General features: G+C 41.1%; 2 protein-coding genes across 4 annotated transcripts in view; one reads left to right on the forward strand and one right to left on the reverse strand.

The window, feature by feature from the left end:
- The first annotated feature begins 3,790 nt into the window (after window positions 1-3,790).
- LOC106598156 (ATP-dependent zinc metalloprotease YME1L1) overlaps window positions 3,791-19,580 on the forward strand; it is a 34,416-nt gene continuing 18,626 nt past the window's right edge. For all 3 annotated transcript variants that reach the window (XM_014189223.3, XM_014189227.3, XM_014189229.3), the window contains exon 1: window positions 3,791-3,971. In XM_014189223.3, coding sequence (XP_014044698.3) covers window positions 3,939-3,971 — 33 coding nt within the window. In that variant the 5' untranslated portion in view covers window positions 3,791-3,938. The remainder of the gene's footprint in view (window positions 3,972-19,580) is intronic.
- Window positions 4,970-19,150, reverse strand: LOC145877541 (uncharacterized). The gene is made up of 2 exons (XM_082973253.1): window positions 19,048-19,150; window positions 4,970-9,888 (listed from the first exon to the last, which is right to left on the reverse strand). The coding sequence occupies exon 2, from the start codon at window positions 9,851-9,853 to the stop codon at window positions 6,584-6,586; it is 3,270 nt and encodes a 1,089-aa protein (XP_082829379.1). The 5' UTR covers window positions 9,854-9,888; window positions 19,048-19,150; the 3' UTR covers window positions 4,970-6,583.

Consider the following 19,580-nt stretch of genomic DNA (forward strand, 5'->3'; position numbering starts at 1 on the left):
ACATTTAATTAATTCATCCTTCATTCAGTTCAGTCAGTCAGCATGTCATCCATTCTGTCATTTGTCTGAGTTGCAATAGGAACTAAATAAAAAAGAATAGAACAGTCTTATCCATTTGTTTATTGAAATCCATGTGTATATTCGAAATTATCTAAGTTCTTTAGCCCATCACTTTAATAATTTAATGTTTCATTTAGGCCAATCCTAATTTAAAAAAATAGGCCATTCAACTTGTAGGCATTGCAATTTAGGCTATCATTTTGTGTTTTATAACTGTTTTTATTATAGGCCTCCCTAGCTCGCAGGCCTCAAAATATAGCCTCTAAATACATATTAAACAAAATTGTTGAAGAAACACATGCAGTGGCTGATTTGGAAAACAGATCTGGCAATACGAATAGGCTACAGATAGTCTTGACCATTTGGGACCCCTTGGCTATTTAGCTCAGGACAGGTTACAGCCAAGACATAATCAATATTTTGTTTTGTCTCATTTTGTCACGCTCTGACCTAGGAGAGCTGTGTTTTCTCTGTTTAGCTAGGCCAGGGTGTGATAGGTGGGTGGGCATTCTATGTTGTGTGTTCTATGTTTTGGCCGGGTATGGTTTCCAATCAGAGGCAGGTGTCTATCGTTGTCTCTGATTGGAAGCCATACTTAGGCAGCCTGTTTTTCCTTTGGTTTTTGTGGGTAGTTATTTTCCGTTTAGTTGTAAGTACCTGACGGGACTGTGTTGGTCGTTTGTTATTTTGTCAAGTGTCTTCATTAAAAGTTTGAAAATGAGCACTATCCACGCTGCGTCTTGGTCTCCATTTCACGACCCCTGTGACACATTTATTGATATGAATATACGGTAGCCTCTGCGTGATGGGGTTGTGCAACGTAAATGGCTATAACAAGCCTCCATACAGAGTGGATTTCGCAAATACAACAGTCAAAAGGCCTAATATAAGGCCTAGAGTCCGTGCTCCTAAATACTGGAAACAGTGTGATTCATTAGGTTCATTAGGTTACGGGTAGGCCGTCATTGTAAAATAAGAATTTGTTCTTAACTGACTTGCCTAGTTAAATAACATTTTGCTCTGGATAAGAGCGTCTGCTAAATGACGTAAATGTAAATAAACATCACCAAGGCTTATCTTTTTAAAATATGATCACCACATGGCTATAAAAAATTAATTATGCCATTATATAACACCTCAGCATGGCATATTTAGATAGTGGAATGATTTTTCTGAATTTTTCTCCATTTTGTGTGCAATAAGTCATGTACTTCTTTTTATCCATAACAAGTCAATTTGGTGTAAACACACCACTACCTTTACATGAACACTAATAATTCGATATTAAACGGATTATGGTAGTAGCCAGATTATGCAATAGTCTTGTAAACACCTTAAAACTGCTTATTTTAACCGGCGTAAAGTCAAAATCGAAGTAAGCATACGCCGATTAAAACACCGGGTTTTCTGAGCAATCTTTCAAATTATTAGGACATGTAAACGCCTTGACCAGCGTTCCAGCGGTGTATTTGATCTGCGCATGTCCCAGCAGCCGAGCGAGCCTCTTTACGTGCGAGGAAAGTGAGTTCGGAACTACTGAATGTAGGCGTAGTAGAAGTAGTTTTCAAATACAAACGTTATAAGTCCGAAATCAGAATCAAATATGCTTCCCAAAATGAACATGTTCGCTGTACTTGAACGTTTATTTTGATTGGCGATTTTCTGCATTTATCAGTGCCATCGGGTAACCCGATTTCAGATGTGTCCATGTAAGTGTAAGAGGATCGTTCTTGCAAATCAAGTAAACGTTTTAATCGAACTATTATATAAATCTGTCTATACACAATAATCGCATTATTATGTGCATGTAACCGACTGCTGGGAAAATGCGCATATTTTAGAATATTCGCATGAAAATCTATCGCCAAGAGTCTTTCGGAAGAGTCTTGGTGGTTCCGAACATCTTCCATTTAAGAATGATGGAGGCCACTGTGTTCATGGGGACCTTCAATGCTGCCGAAATTTTGGGGTACTCTTCCCCAGATCTGTGCCTCGACACAATCCTGTCTCGGAGCTCTACGGACAATTCCTTTAACCTCATGTCTTGGTTTTTGCTCTGACATACACTATCAACTGTGGAACCTTAAATAGACAGGTGTGTGCCTTTCCAAATCATGTCCAATCAATTGAATTTACCGCAGGTGGACTCCAATTAAGTTGTAGAAACATCTCAAGGATGATCAATGGAAACAGGATGCACCTGAGCTCAATTTCAAGTCACATAGCAAAGGGGGCTAAATACTTATGTAAATAAGATATTTCAGTTTTTGTTTTTTTATACATTTGCAAACATTTCTAAAAACCTGTTTTCGCTTTGTCATTATGGGGTATTGTGTGTAGATTGATGAGGATTTTTAAAATGTATTTAATCAATTTTAGAACAAGGCTATAACTTAGCAAAAGTGTAAAAAGTCAAAGGGTCTGAATACTTTCCAAAGGCACTGTATTTAATAGCAATTAACAAGTAGGAGTGACAGACTGAGTGACAACAGAGTAGACAACAAGGAGAAGCAAAGACAATTGGAGTGACAGAGACAGACAGACATTGTCAGCAGAGAAGATGCAGAGACAGATTGCACAACAGAAAGGCAACAGAGGCGCTGTTAGTGGTGAGTTGTATCTCCAGTGGTGCTTTTACATGTTGTATTTGTCTTAAAACATAAGCTGGTTAAAAAGAGCTGGTTAAAAAAGGAGTGTTTCACCGTCACTGGTACAGTAAAAATTGAGAAACGCTGTACTATAGTTGCCTATGTTGTGTCAGTAGCATTAGTCTTGTGTGAGGGTGTGTGTGTTTGTCCCAGTCTGCCCCTGCTATATAGCCAACCTTATGGTTGCTTATGTTACTAAAGCATTATCCATAACTAGCGACAGGAGGGTCTCTACGATTGTACCTGCTCACTAAAACCGAAAAATAGGAACAAGTACAGTAATTGGCATAAGGTCAATTTGAGGTCTACCGTTTTTTATTTCCTATTGTTAGCAGGGATATGAATTTACAGATAGTGCCACTTGAATCTAATGTCACACTATCATTCCCATTTCTGTTCACGAGATCTTTTTTACCTTTACTAAACTAGGCAAGTCAGTTAAGAACAAATTCTTATTTACAATGACGGCCTAGGAACAGTGAGTTAACTGCCTTATTCAGGGGCTGAACGACAGATTTTTACCTGGTCAGCTCGGGGGTTTGATCTTGCTACTTTTCGGTTACCAGTCCAACGCTCTAACCACTAGGCTACCTGCCGCACCAAAATCTATAGCATGTTGATACAAATCAATCAGGAGCATGAATAAAGTTTGAGGGATTTTTTTAAGGAAAGAATTTGTTTATTGTGTCAGATTCATCATCATTACTCTGTACCAGCCAAATGAAATGTGCTTTTGCAAGAGCCTGTGGGTATCAAACGTTGTTTAATATGGACTGGTCAAATATTAATATTTAGTCATATTTAGTGGGATTTACATTTTCCACAAATGTTGTGATAAACCTAATTTGTATTTCGGCTACTATATCATTTGGATTGGTATGTCATTGATATGCAATCTTGCCCTTTTTAGATGTAGCATGCATTGGCCTAAATAATAATATAAATGATCCATTCATTCGGGCTAGCTATATAGCTTCAAAATATGATGTTTATCTCATGGAATCATTGCATTCATAGTTACAGCTAAGCATTTACCCCGGTTGTCAATGTAAAATATCCGGTTGACCTTTATAATTAGCCGCTTTCATTTCGCGAACTTCACGAGCAAACTGAGTGGATGGCTGGGACCGCACACTGGACAGCAGTTTCAGTGAAGGAACGAGAAACAAGGGCATATCGGAAAGGAACCTCTAAACACACTGCTGGCCTGTCTCGAGAGCGAAATTGGGAATGTTTTCCTTGTCAACAACAGTCCAACCACAGGTAAAACAAAAAAAAAAGTAGCTAGCTAGCTTACTTTAACGTGTCAGCTAGCTAGCCATTAACAGTAGCTTAGTGTTGTTTACCTGTTAACGTTACAGTAACTAGCTAGCCATAGTTATGCTAAGTTAACCGTAGCTGGCTGTCAATCCTTTCTTGGCAAGGAGTGAAGTCTATGTAACGTTGGGTAGTGCTGTTGACCCCAAAATATAGTTAGTGTGCAGTTTGAGGGATATCTTGTAAATTTCAAAAGGTTTTAAAATATACTTTCACCTGCCCACGGCCGTTGCTAGCTAGATGAGTTAACGTTCTCTAGCTAATGCGTGTTACTGCTGTTGACTGCACAAATCTCGATGTTAAAAACTGCGTCAGTTAGTGTGGCACTAACGTTACCCAGGGTTTCTGGTCTCCTTGGGTAGTTGCAGCAATCTAGCTAATTCTCACAGCTAAATTAGCTAGTTTAACGTTACGTCAAGCCAACTGCTGGCTAACGTTACTTCACAACTGAGAAGTAACTCCTGAAATGTAGCTAACTAGTTTATGCTACTATTACGGAATGTCAGGTGGACAGCTTGCTACATTGCAGCGAGGTCAGGGTCTGGACCCGACATGGATCATGATGGAGAGGCAGTCAGGGGTCTGCAGAATAGTATCCCAAGAGCCTTTATTTTAGTGCAGCAGTGATGTAGGGGAGGCTGTAGCTAGCTGGCTGAACTTGACTGATTTGTGAAATAATGTAACTAGACAGCTGTTGGTTTTGTGGCACCTGCGTAGTCTGTTCTGTTTTGATCCTCATGAGTAGACAGACTGTCACCTAGAGGGCTGCTGGTGTCCAATCCCAGGTACCGTCTCCTGCCGGTGTGCCCTTGAGCAAAGTATTTTACTCATACACAGCTCCAGGGGCAGCTGGATGAGCTGATATTAGCCAACTGACCACAATCTGATTTCCAAACATGTTTGATACACTCGAAAGCCATGTACTAAATAAGAACAGAAGAATGGACCTTTTTGCTTTTTAATTGAGATTTAAAAACCATCAAATGTAATAGATCTGACATTTTACTGCAGTAAACTTACACGATTTAGTCACTGAAAACGACTCATTCATACTACCCTCAGACATTAAAATGTCACCGACAGACGATAACATGATTATAGAAAATGTTGACTAAAATGTGAAGACTCAATTGAGACTAACCTAGAAAAATCTCACACAAGCTGCCCCGTTTGAAATGTTACTCCTCTGGGCCCGGTTTCCCAAAAGCATTTTAAGGCTACGTTCATGAGAACCATAGGATCCTATGGCTCTAACTATGAACTTGGCCTTAACATGCTTTTGGGAAACCAGGCCCAGGTACAATCAAAATGTACTTATCAGGACTGACAGCCAACAAAGTCAAATAGTAGTCTAAATCCTAAAGATCTGAGTAATGTTGATTTAAAAAAAAAAAAAATACAAGGATAATATTGGTGAACAAAACCCACACAGAAGTGAATATCTGTATGTCTTAATGGATACATTTTTAGGGATGTTGAATTGAAAGTTGCACAGTCCAGATAACAATAACCATTTAACCCCATAAAAAGGTGAATGCAATATCTACACTGAACAAAAATGCAACATGAGGGTACAGTTCATATAAGGAAATTAGTCAATTGAAATAAATGAATTAGACCTATGGATTTCACATGACTAGGAATTGGTCAGATACCAACAACAACAAAAAAGCAGGGGGTGTGGCTCGGAACCAGTCAGTATTTTCCTCATGCAGCGTGACATCTCCTTCGTATAGAGTTGATCAGGTTGTTGATTGTGGCCTGTGGAATGTTGTCCCACTCCTCTTCAATGGCTGTGTGAAGTTGCTGGATATTGGTGGGAACTGGAACATGCTGTTGATCCAAGATCCCAAATGTGCTCAATGGGTGACATGTCTGGTGAGTATGCCGGCCATGGAATAACTGGTACATTTACAGCTTCCAGGAATTGTGTACAGTTCTTTGCGACTTGGGGCTGTGCATTTTCATGCTGAAACATGAGGTGACGGCGGCAGATAAATGGCACGACAATGGGCCTCAGGATGTTGTCACTATCTCTGTGCATTCAAATTACCATCGATAAAATGAAATTGTGGCAATAGCTCTGGTGAACATTACTGCAGTCAACATGCCAATTGCACACTCAACTTGTGTGACAAAACCGCACATTTTAGTAGCCTTTTATGTCCCTCACACAAGGTGCACCTGTGTAATGATCATGCTGATTAATCAGCTTCTTGATATGGCACACCTGTCTGGTGGATGGATTTCTTAGCAAAGGAGAAATGCTCACTAACAGGAATGTAAACACCTTTTGCACAATTTGAGTTGCTTTTTGTGCGTATTTAAAATGTCTGGGATCTTTTATTTCAGCTCATCAAACATGGGAGCGACACTGTACATGCTGCGTTTTATATATTTTTTCTGTGTATGTTCATGACAGTGATCACCCGAATAGGCCACCCTCATCTGATCATGTAGTTTTCTATCAAAAATTAGGCTATACTGGCACACACATTTTTACAAACTAGATAAAGGGGTACTGTCGCTGGCTGGGCTGTCGCCAAACATCATCCTGCTTATGGCACCGATAAAGCTATTACAGTCACTGGCGGTAACTGGCTTCTTGGTGACTTCTCTATATTCTTCCCCGTTTCATTTTCTTCATCCACCCTCCCCGTTTCATTTTCTTCATCCACCCTCCCCGTTTCATTTTCTTCATCCACCCTCCCTGTTTCATTTTCTTCATCCACCCTCCCCGTTTCATTTTCTTCATCCACCCTCCCCGTTTCATTTTCTTCATCCACCCTCCCCGTTTCATTTTCTTCATCCACCCTCCCCGTTTCATTTTCTTCATCACTTTCTTCCACTGGTGGAAATCCTGCTTCCTCGCTTTTTTCTTTGGAGTGAAAGTAGCATTTGACTGGAGGTTCACTGTTGGCCTTATCCTGCTCTGCCTCCCTCTTAACTTTGTTTGCTGCACCAGGGGGACGGCCCCTTTTCCGTGGGGAACCATCATAGATAAGGGGCTTGGTTCCATCCTCCATCTTGCGTGGGCGGCCTCTTCCCCTAGGCTCAGTGACTGGAGGATCATCGCGTGTATAGATACGCGGCCTTCCGGGGGGCCGCCTTGGTTGGCTTTCCTGCTTTCTATACTCTTCCCCCTTGGGTGTTAGGATCTTCCTTATCGATTCAACTTTACTGGGCCGGCCATGCTTATTAGGGGAGGGGGCAACCACTTTTCGGGGTCGGCCACGCAGCGGCTTCCTTATCACCTTCAGCATCTTGGGTTGTGTAAACACTGATACTTTAGGCCTACCTCTGTTAGGTGTTATGGGGCTACCCAGTAACTTGGAGACAGATCCTTTAGGCCTACCCCTGTTAGGTGTTATGGGACTACCCAGTAACTTGGAGACCGATCCTTTAGGCCTACCTCTGTTAGGTGTTATGGGGCGACCCAGTAACTTGGAGACCGATCCTTTAGGCCTACCCCTGTTAGGTGTTATGGGACTACCCAGTAACTTGGAGACCGATCCTTTAGGCCTACCTCTGTTAGGTGTTATGGGACTACCCAGTAACTTGGAGACCGATCCTTTAGGCCTACCTCTGTTAGGTGTTATGGGGCTAGCCCCTAACTTGGAAACGGATCCTTTGGGCCTACCTCTCTTAGGTGTTATGTGGCTAGCCCAGAGAAAGCTAGTGGGGTCACTGGGGGTAACTGGCTTCTTGGGGTCTTCTCTATATTCCACCTTCCACTTTTCACTTTCTTGATCCACCCACCCTGTTTCATCTTCCTGATCACTTTCTTCTACTGGTGGAAATCCTGCTTCCTCGCTTTTTTCTTTGGAGTGAAAGTAGCATTTGACTGGAGGTTCACTGTTGGCCTTATCCTGCTCTGCCTCCCTCTTAACTTTGTTTGCTGCACCAGGGGGACGGCCCCTTTTCCGTGGGGGAACATCATAGATGGGGGACTTGGTGGCAGCCTCAGTCTTGCGTGGGCGACCTCTTCCCCTGGGCTCAGTGACTGGAGGATCATCGCAGGGATAGATATGCAGCCTTCCGCATGGTCTTGGTTGGCTTTCCAGTTTCTTTAGCTCTTCTTCCTCATCTGGTGTTAGTATCTTCTTTGGCCTACCCCTTTTCAATTGAACTATACTGGGCCGGCCATGCTTATTAAGGGAGTCAACCACTTCTCGCGGCGGCTTGCCCATCACCTTCAGCATCTTGGGTTGCGTAAATACGGATCCTTTCGGCCTACCTCTCTTAGGTGTTGTGGGGCTAGCCCCTAACTTGGAGACAGATCCTTTAGGCCTACCCCTGTCAGGTGTTATGGGACTACCCAGTAACTTGGAGACCGATCCTTTAGGCCTACCTCTGTTAGGTGTTATGGGACTACCCAGTAACTTGGAGACCGATCCTTTAGGCCTACCTCTGTTAGGTGTTATGGGGCGACCCAGTAACTTGGAGACCGATCCTTTAGGCCTACCTCTGTTAGGTGTTATGGGACTACCCAGTAACTTGGAGACCGATCCTTTAGGCCTACCTCTCTTAGGTGTTATGGGACTACCCAGTAACTTGGAGACAGATCCTTTAGGCCTACCTCTGTTAGGTGTTATGGGACTACCCAGTAACTTGGAGACCGATCCTTTAGGCCTACCTCTGTTAGGTGTTATGGGGCTAGCCCCTAACTTGGAGACCGATCCTTTAGGCCTACCCCTGTTAGGTGTTATGGGACTACCCAGTAACTTGGAGACCGATCCTTTAGGCCTACCCCTGTTAGGTGTTATGGGACTACCCAGTAACTTGGAGACCGATCCTTTAGGCCTACCTCTGTTAGGTGTTATGGGGCTAGCCCCTAACTTGGAAACGGATCCTTTGGGCCTACCTCTCTTAGGTGTTATGTGGCTTGCCCAGAGAAAGCTAGTGGGGTCACTGGGGGTAACTGGCTTCTTGGGGTCTTCTCTATATTCCACCTTCCACTTTTCACTTTCTTGATCCACCCACCCTGTTTCATCTTCCTGATCACTTTCTTCTACTGGTGGAAATCCTGCTTCCTTGCTTTTTTCTTTGGAGTGGAAGGAGCGTTTGACTGGAGGTTCACTGTTGGCCTTATCCTGCTCTGCCTCCCTCTTAACTTTGTTTGCTGCACCAGGGGGACGGCCCCTTTTCCTTGGGGGACCATCATAGATAAGGGGCTTGGTGGCATCCTCCGTCTTGCGTGGGCGACCTCTTCCCCTAGGTTCAGTGACTGGAGAATCCTTGCGTGGATAGATACGCGGCCTTCTTAGTTGGCTTTCCAGTTTCTTTCTATCCTCCTCCTTGGGTGTTAGGATCTTCCTTATCGATTCAACTTTACTGGGCCGGCCACGCTTCTTTGGGGAGGGGTCAACTGGTTTTCGGGGTAGGCAAGCCGCCGCGAGGCTTATCACCTTCAGCATCTTGGTTTTCATAAACACTGATCCTTTAGGCCTACCTCTCTTAGGTGCTAGCCCCGTAACACCTAACTTGGAGATGGGTCCTTTAGGCCTTCCCCTCTTAGGTGTTGAGGGGTTACAATTAGACAAGGCATTATCTGACTTGGAGACTGATCCATTTTTGGGCGGCCTACCCCTTCCCCTCTTAGGTATTGAGGGGTTACCATTAGACAAGGATTTATCTGACTTGGAGACTGATCCATTTTTGGGCGGCCTACCCCTTCCCCTTTTAGGTGTTGCGAGGTTACTATTGGACAAGGCTTTATCTGACTCCTCTTCACTGCCAACATCTACCTGCACTTCAGAATTGGTTGCCTCTTCTTCCACTTCCATTTGAATCTCCATTCCTTCTATTTCATCCTGGTTCAGTGCCATTCTCCGATGGACCTGTGATCTTCAGGTGCAAGCCACTGAAAGACATTGACATGGTTACTTATTTTTTTTAATGTAAATTGCCCTGAAATGAAAGACAAATCTGCCCAAATAGTTTTTTTTCTTCTGATTCCATGCAATTCTATTAGGACAGCAATAAGGTCAGTGATTTGAAATCGGATATCATTAAGTTGGTTTACCGATACGGTTTGTGGTAAAAGCCGACCCAACCATAGGTTATTTAACCTAACTACACTTTTTATAGGGTTAGGGTTCCCACACGGCCATATTTCCATGTTACAGAGCTTGTTTGCAGAAAACAGACAGACATGTACCTGTGCTAATTGGCTATGTCTCCGAACACCTGTGTGTAAATGGAAGACTGATGCCACAAACGTGTTGTCACTGAAAAATGTTGGCTGCAACTGTGTTAAGTGTACAGTAAGTATATTTAGCATTTGTTTGTCATTTTGTGATATGAAAGTAGAGGGCTTTGTTTCTAGAACCGTACCGCAATTGAGAATCAATTCCCGTTTAGATGGGAGTATTTGGTTGTTTTGGCTGCCAGAGCTAATTCGCCTCTAAACAGAACATCTAAGGTCTTTGGACTATAAGGTGTAATGTTCAGGGTGGGCTCAGCTCCCCTGAATCCAACCAAAGTCAAACTTGAGGGGTCTCTAAATAATGCTAATTTTAACCATTCTATTTGTTTAAAATGCAGTGGTAAATGTTTTAGTTATAAATATGGAGGGGGGGGGGGGGAGCTTCCAAATGAAAACAACCTGGTTTAAACCATTTATATCAACGTGGCTGCACAAAGTCTTCCTGTCCATGAATGGTACTGTAGAATTCTATCACTGGCTAGAAAGAGGGACTGTCCACTCGGTGCTGAATTTCAACCCAAGCTGAGCTCCTTTTAAAAAACGCATAGATTTTCCTTTGTACTTCCTAATTTGCCATTTGTTTGCCATGCGTCCTTGATTTAAAAAGTTTATTCCAATGCATTAGATTAATCCATTGATTAATCATTGTTTGCTTTTGTCAGTCAGCTGTTTAGAGCGCTCATTGCTTTGTTTTTCAGGTGCGCCATGGATATGTGTTCAGAAGTAGATATTTAGACAACTAGACTCCAACGCTCATCCAATCCATTCCACAAGTATATGACAGTAGGCCTATAGTTGACTCTTTCCGTTAGAACCATTCGATTTTGCAATGGCATAGGCCTTCATTATTTTGGATTTGTGCGCCCATGATGAAATGTTACATAGGTATAGTTACACTTATAGTGCACTTTCTGAGATCCCCAAGATCCAGAATTTGTACAGGGTTTAAGTTCAATTGTTAAATGCTTAATAATGACATAACACTCATTAATGTAAGGAAAGAAAGGTAGCATTCAATTAATGAATTGACAACTTATGAACTAGGGTGTAAACATGTTTTTATTCAACTGTGCCTATTATATTGAATGTAGACTACCTGTTTGTGTAAAATTGCCTAGTCTGAGGGTAGGCTACCGGCAGTGGTGTAGGACTAGTGGAGGGTAAACTCCATTTACCCACCTTTTTCAGAAAAATGCATTGAAAGTATAGGGAGCGTTACTTTTTCCCCCACCACGATCGGTATTCAGTTTACCCACCAATGTTCCCTCACTTTTTCCGGCACTGAGCAAATTTCAGATCTGCTGAGAGCAAACCTGAACATTGAAAATTGTGCGCATTTTACTGTGAACAACTGAGGTTGTACCCACGTTAAGTTACAACTAACAGTGGCCAAGTAAGCTACTGTGGCTATTTGATCATAATGTAGGCCTACCATCAAAAACAATGGAGAAAAATGCATCCCATAACATTAACATAGAACAGCTATTTATCATTCAGCCTACAGTAGCAGCCAATGTGTGGTGTTCAATGAGGCATACATTACATGACTGAAATGAAGACAAAAAAAAAACGAAATGGAAAAAAAACATGCAGGGCTTGACATTTACCCACTTGTCTTTCAGACAAGGAGGTGACTGAAAATGTTGTTAAGATGCAAGAAACCACTTTACAAAATAAAATGCGTTAGTATTCCTATACCATTATTAGAGAATTAGACAAATTATGCTACCCTCTGCCTATTGGCTACTTAGCTTATTCAAGCATGTCTCAATCTGACACTGCCCCTTTTAAGACAACAAAAAAGCTCTTTATCTGACTCGCTTTTCAAAGATATCTTAATGTATAGGTTTTGTGCACTTGTACGACGCGATCACTCCCTATTGCTGACTACAAAATGATCGTTAACTGGGCTAATAACTCAACTAGCAAAGGATATGAACAAAATGTGCACACGTGGCTACATGCAGATCTCGCTTTGATCTCAAAACAAGTGCATCTACTCACGACCGCTCATGCTGTAAACTCAGTCCAGTGCAATGCAAATGGCACAGATCCATATACGGCTATGGTCTATTTTAGAGGTTGACCGATTTATGATTAACACCGATACCAATTTATTGGAGGACCAAAAAAAGCCGATACTGATTAATCGGCCGATATGTAATTAATGACAATTACAACAATACTGAATGAACAATGAACACTTATTTTAACCTGTTATGGCTAGGGGGCAGTATTTTCACGGCTGGATAAAAAACGTACCCGATTTAACCTCTCTGGGCTAGGCGGGACGAATTCGTCCCACCTACGTAACAGCCACTTGAAGCCTGTGGCGCGATTTTGAAAACCTTAATCATATTTACTATTATAAAAGTTTGATTACCTTTTGTTGTCTTCGTCAGAATGCACTCCCAGGACTGCTACTTCAATAACAAATGTTGGTTTCGTCCAAAATAATCCATCGTTATATCCGAATAGCGGCGTTTTGTTCGTGCGTTCCAGACACTATCCGAAATGGTAAAGAAGGGTCGTGCGCATGGCGCAATTCGTGACAAAAAAAATTCTAAATATTCCATTACCGTACTTCGAAGCATGTCAACCGCTGTTTAAAATCAATTTTTACGCCATTTTTCTCGTAGAAAAGCGATAATATTCCGACAGGGAATCTCCTTTTCGGGCAAACAGAGGGAAAAAAATCACAAAGGCGGGGGCGGTCGGGTCATGCGCCTAAGCCCAGAGTCCCTTGATCGGCCACTTGAGAAAGGCGATAATGTGTTTCAGCCTGGGGCTGGGATGACGACATTCAGGTTTTTCCCGGGCTCTGAGCACCTATGGACAACGTAGGAAGTGTCACGTTAGAGCAGAGATCCTTAGTAAATGATAGAGATGGAAAAGAAGTTCAAGAAATGGTCAGACAGGCCACTTCCTGTAAAGGAATCTCTCAGGTTTTGACCTGCCATTTGAGTTCTGTTATACTCACAGACACCATTCAAACAGTTTTAGAAACTTTACGGTGTTTTCTATCCATATGTAATAAGTATATGCATATTCTAGTTACTGGTAGGAGTGGTAACCAGATTAAATCGGGTATGTTTTTTATCCAGCCGTGTCAATACTGCCCCCTAGCCCTAACAGGTTAAGCTGGTTACTACTCCTGCCCAGTAACTAGAATATGCATATAATTATTGGCTTTGGATAGAAAACACTCAAGTTTCTAAAACTGTTTGAATGGTGTCTGTGTATAACAGAACTCATATGGCAGGCAAAAACCTGAGAAGATTTCATGCAGGAAGTGGCCTGTCTGACAAGGTGTCGTTCTTCTTGTCTCTGTTTATTGAAGAGTGAGGATCTTAGCTGTCCCGTGACACTTCCTACGGCTGCCATAGGCTCTCAGAAGGCGGTAAAATGCTGAATCGTGGCTTTGCAGGCTCTGGCTGAAAAAAAGTAGCGCGTTTGGGTAGTGGCTGGTTACAGTACTGTGAGACTCAGGCGCGTGCCCGCGTCGACCGAAAGCTTTGTTTACTTTCCTCTGTTTAGCTAAATGGACATTCCCGGTTGGAATATTATCGCTTTTTTTACGAGAAAAATGGCATAAAAATGGATTTTAAACAGCGGTTGACATGCTTCGAAGTACGGTAATGGAATATTTAGATTTTTTTGTCACGAATTGCGCCATGCGCACGACCGTGATTTACCATTTCGGATAGTGTCTGGGACGCACGAACAAAACGCCGCTATTCGGATATAACGATGGATTATTTTGGACCAAACCAACATTTGTTATTGAAGTAGCAGTCCTGGGAGTGCATTCTGACGAAGACAACAAAAGGTAATCAAACTTTTACAATAGTAAATCTGATATTGGTGAGTGCTAAACTTGCCGGGTGTCTAAATAGCTAGCCCGTGATGGCTGGGCTATGTACTTAGAATATTGCAAAATGTGCTTTCACCAAAAAGCTATTTTAAAATCGGACATATCGAGTGCATAGAGGAGTTCTGTATCTATAATTCTTAAAATAATTGTTATGCTTTTTGTGAACGTTTATCGTGAGTAATTTAGTAAATTGTTAGCAAATTCCTCCGGAAGTTTGCGGGGGGTATGCTAGTTCTGAACGTCACATGCTAATGTAAAAAGCTGTTTTTTTTTTATATAAATATGAACTTGATTGAACAAAACATGCATGTATTGTATAACATAATGTCCTAGGTGTGTCATCTGATGAAGATCATCAAAGGTTAGTGCTGCATTTAGCTGTCTTCTGGGTTTTTGTGACATTATATGCTAGCTTGAAAAAAGGGTGTCTGATTATTTCTGGCTTGGTACTCTGCTGACATAATCTAATGTTTTGCTTTCGCTGTAAAGCCTTTTTGAAATCGGACAGTGTGGTTAGATAAAGGAGAGTCTTGTCTTTAAAATGCTGTGAAATAGTCATATGTTTGAAAAATTGAACTTTTTGTATTTTTGAGGAATTTTTAATTCGCGCCACGCCTATCATTGGATATTGGAGCAGGTGTTCCGCTAGCGGAACGTCTAGATGTAAGAGGTTAACTTAATATAATACATCAATAAAATCAATTTAGTCTCATAAATAATGAAACATGTTCAATTTGGTTTAAATAATGCAAAAACAAAGTGTTGAAGAAAGTAAGTGCAATATGTGCCATGTAAAAAAGCTAACGTTTAACCTCTATGGGCTAGGTGGGACGCAAGCGTCCCACCCGTGGTGCACTCCATCAACAGCAGGTGCATTTCAAGAGCGGCAAATTTGAATCCAAATAAATGTCAAAATTCAAATTTTTCAAACATACAACTATTTTACACCCTTTGAAAGATAAACATCTCCTTAATCTAACCACGTTTTACGATTTCAAAAAGGTTTTACGGCGAAAGCATAAATTTAGAGTATGTTAGGACAGTACATTTACAAGAGTTGTGTGTAATGTTTTGTCAATTCAAAGACAGGGTCACCAAAACCATAAAACCAGCTAAAATGATGCACTAACCTTTTACAATCTCCATCAGATGACACTCCTAGGACATTATGTTAGACAATGCATGCATTTTTAGTTCTATCAAGTTCATATTTATATCCAAAAACAGCGTTTTACTATGGCATTGATGTTGAGGAAATCGTTTCCCTCCAATAACCGGCAGTCAAGTCAGCACCACAAATTAAATAATTAAAATTAGAAAACATTGGTAAAATATTATATTGTCATTTAAAGAATTATAGATTTACATCTCTTGAACGCAATCAACTTGCCAGATTTAAAAATAACCTTACTGGGAAATCACACTTTGCAATAATCTGAGCACTGCGCCCAGAAAAATACGCGTTGCGATACAGACTAGCCGTCATGTTGGGGAGATCTAAAATCGAAAATACTATGTAAATAATCCATTACCTTTGATTCTCTTCATCAGATGTCACTTCCAGGTATCACAGGTCCATAACGAATGTAGTTTTGTTCAAAAAAGCTCATCATTTATGTCCAAAAATCTCCGTCTTGTTAGCACATGATCTAAGCCCGCCGGACTTCACTTCATGAACGAGGGGAAAAAATATATTTACGTTCGTTCAAACATGTCAAACGTTGTATAGCATAAATCATTAGGGGCTTTTTTAACCAGAACATGAATAATATTCAAGGTGGACGAATGCATTCTCTTTTATAACGTATTGGAACGAGGGTACCCAACATGAACTCGCGCGCCAGGTGTCTAATGGGCCATCATCGTTCCATGGCTCTTGTTCGGTCAGATCTCCCTCCAGAAGACTCAAAACACTTTGTAAAGGCTGGTGACATCTAGTGGAAGCAATAGGAAGTGCCAAAATATTCCTCAGCCCCTGTGTTTTTCAATGGCATAGGTTTAAAGGTAATACAACACATCAGGTATCCACTTCCTGTCAGAAAATGTCTCAGGGTTTTGCCTGCCAAATGAGTTCTGTTATACTCAGACACCATTCAAACAGTTTTAGAAACTTTAGAGTGTTTTCTATCCATATATAATAAGTATATGCATATTCTAGTTACTGGGTAGGATTAGTAACCAGATTAAATCGGGTACATTTTTTTATCCAGCCGTGCAAATACTGCCCCCTAGCCCTATTAAGTTCCTTGCTCAGAACATGACAACATGAAAGTTGGTGGTTCCTTTTAACATGAGTCTTCAATATTCCCAGGTAAGTTTTAGGTTGTAGTTATTATAGGACTATTTCTCTCTATACCTTTGACTATTGGATGTTCTAATAGGTACTTTAGTATTGCCAGCCTAATCTCGGGAGTGAATAGGCTTGAAGTCATAAACAGCGCATTGCGAAGAGCTGCTGGCAAACGCAGTAAAGTGCTGTTTGAATTAATGCTTACGAGCCTGCTGCTGCCTACCACTGCTCAGTCAGACTGCTCTATCAAAAATACGAGCCTTAGTTTCCAGATTTGACCATATTAATAACCTATCATTTCGAAAACAAAACGTTTATTCTTTCAGTGAAATACAGAACCGTTCCATATTTTCTAACGGGTGGCATCCATAAGTCTAAATATTGCTGTTACATTGCGAAAGCTTGAAATCGGCCCTAATTAAATCGGCCATGCCGTTTAATCGGTCGACCTTTAGTCTATTTGCATATAGGTCTACTGCAGCTCCGGTTGTTTGTGCCGTACCAGTCTGTGTAGAGTACGGGCTGAGACGTGCATATCAATGCAATAGAATCATACTCCGATATGTTCTGCCTACAAAAACATCTCTTGCATAGTTTGTTTTGTTTCAGTCTGTTGCATTGAAAGTGGCTAATATTGCGTTGATTCGACCATTGAGTTAACAGGGGGAAACTCTAGAATAGTGGTCACCGACCTTTGAGTTAAGATCAGAGTCAAAATGCAAGCCGAGATCTACCCCAGTTTTTTTTTTTAAACATTACTTAATGTAAACCCACGCAACATTTAAAAATAATACTATCAATGAGGTTTGTGTAGTAAGCTATAGACCCAATACATTATCACAGCATATTGGCTTTGCTTGAATTGCCCTGTTGTTCAGGCCATTTTGTAACATTTTAAGTAGGCTACAGGATCACACCAGTAATAGATCCATTGTTGTATTACTCGTGAAGCACAGCTGAGCGAGCATACCTTTTTAAATAAATTGGCTTTTTATTTTAAAATGGGCCGATGGTGCCTGCAGCAGACTGAGGGTTCACCTCAACATTCTTCCGTTCTCCCTTACCAAAAAGGGACACATCTTCCAGATGATGGCGAAATTCGAGTCGCACAGCATTATGTCTGCCTCATGCACAAATTCATGTTGTTACTCCCTATGAACCAAGAAAGTTAAATGTATATTCTCTATTAAAAAACACCCAAGCCGCTAATAATAACGGAAGCCTATAAATACACTTTTCTACTCATTCATTACTGCTGCACTGCTTGTTGTAGCGCTAAGTGGAAATGGGAAGAACGCAATTTATGGCTTATAAAAGTGTTGAATACAATGTTGACAGTGCTGAGTGAACTTAAAAACTCACTCAAACAGCATATCTACGTTACTGCAGCCACTCATCTGAGCCATCCGTTTGGCCAGCGGTAGGCCTATAGTGCACCTGATTTGTACCTTCAGACACATGAAATGTTTCAAAATGGCAACAGTTCGCTGAATCGGGTGCACCTACCGAAAACAGCTCGAGATTAATAAAATAAGTAAATAGGAACACGGCTTTATCGGTTTTTTTTTTTTACAGAAATGTTTGGCTACAGTTTAGAAGGAAAATTGTTACCCACAAAAAAAGTTTAACCACTACATCACCTGCTACCAGTTGGCATATTTGAAGTTCATGGTAATACCCATTGTAATCTAGTCTAATAAATTGACCGTGTGTGTTATTTTGACCATTCTGTTTTCCCGGGACAGTTTCAGCCCCTTTTCAGGTCGCCCGACTTTACAAGTAACAAAAGTAAAGTCTGTAAGCAAAAGTAACATTTGTAAGCAAAACTCATCCATTGACGTAGACTTAATCAATATGAGCATAATCAATGGCAATCGCCGAACGTCATTAGGCACACTTCTTTGTGTTTTGTAAACAGATGTCTTTCTATTCATATGAAATGGCGCGAATATACATGCAATGCACTGATTTGATGCTGGGGTTATGAGTGGACGAACATGCAGTTAGTTTACTTTAAGTGTTTTGTTTGACAAAGACGACGACTGGTTGTTTATGCCTTTATGTTATTTGTTTTATTTTATTTATTGTTGACATCTTTATTATTACACCCATAAGACCCCGAATGGTACGATGTAATTCGCACTCTGAACATTAGCAAGGTAGCGAACGTTACACCACGTTGATGTTAATTATGACATTTTAACGTTTATGATATCAAATGCCTTTGCATGGTATAAATGTCCACATTGTGTTATTCTACCCACACAACACACGTATTCCACAAGCAACAAAGCAGTATGATGAGAAAAGGCGTATGCATAAGCCCGGTTTGCTAAATCCAAGTTTCTCCAACGTTAACTCTACTGATGTTAGCTAGCAAGACCACAGATGCAAGGGAAAACATTTGTGACCGCCATTAGCAGGCTAGCCAGCTCGTAGCGTGTTTAACCTCAACAGTGCCGCCAGAATTATAGGTTACACAAAAGTGTGTGGTAGTAACGGCAGGTTGGACAATCAATTATGCTAGCTGGCTACGTTAGCTAGTTACATTAGCTCCTTGATTGCTATTTGTTTTTTAATGTTAACCTTTTATTTAGGTCCTTGATTGCTAACGTTAGTTGAGTAAAAATACACGGCATTCATACATTACCTTGAGGAAATCCTTCGTTTCACCACATGAAGCTCTAGAAATGGTTCTCTGTCGTTGTTGTTAGCTACCACGTCTGGGGGGGGGGGGGAATAGCTTAAAAAAATCTTTACAACCGTATTTGAATTTGCAACCGCTTCCGGTCCATCCAAGGTTCATTGAACTAAGTGCAAATTATATTCTTTTTTCTCCTTCATTTCCAATTCTACCACAGACAAAAGGGGTTCGTTATCAGTATCTTTGCTGCTACTTTGCTCTTCTGTGGGGGTTCATGACGATTGGCGTGATTTTGTTCTGCTCACAGTATTTACTATAGGACACTGGCCATTATTACTTTCTATGAGATATATATATATATATATATATTTTTTTTTTTTAATTTGCGGATAGTCTGGGGCACATTACAACACTTTGACTTTATTTACAAATGAAGCATTTGTGTTTGAGTCCGCCAGATCAGAGGCAGTAGGGATGACCAGGGATGTTCTCTTGATAAGTGCGTGAATTAGACTATATTCCTGTCCTCCTAAGCCTTC

The sequence above is a fragment of the Salmo salar genome, chromosome 03 (assembly GCF_965601325.2).
Source record: "Salmo salar chromosome 03, fSalSal1, whole genome shotgun sequence".
In the NCBI taxonomy this organism is placed as follows: Eukaryota; Metazoa; Chordata; class Actinopteri; order Salmoniformes; family Salmonidae; genus Salmo; species Salmo salar.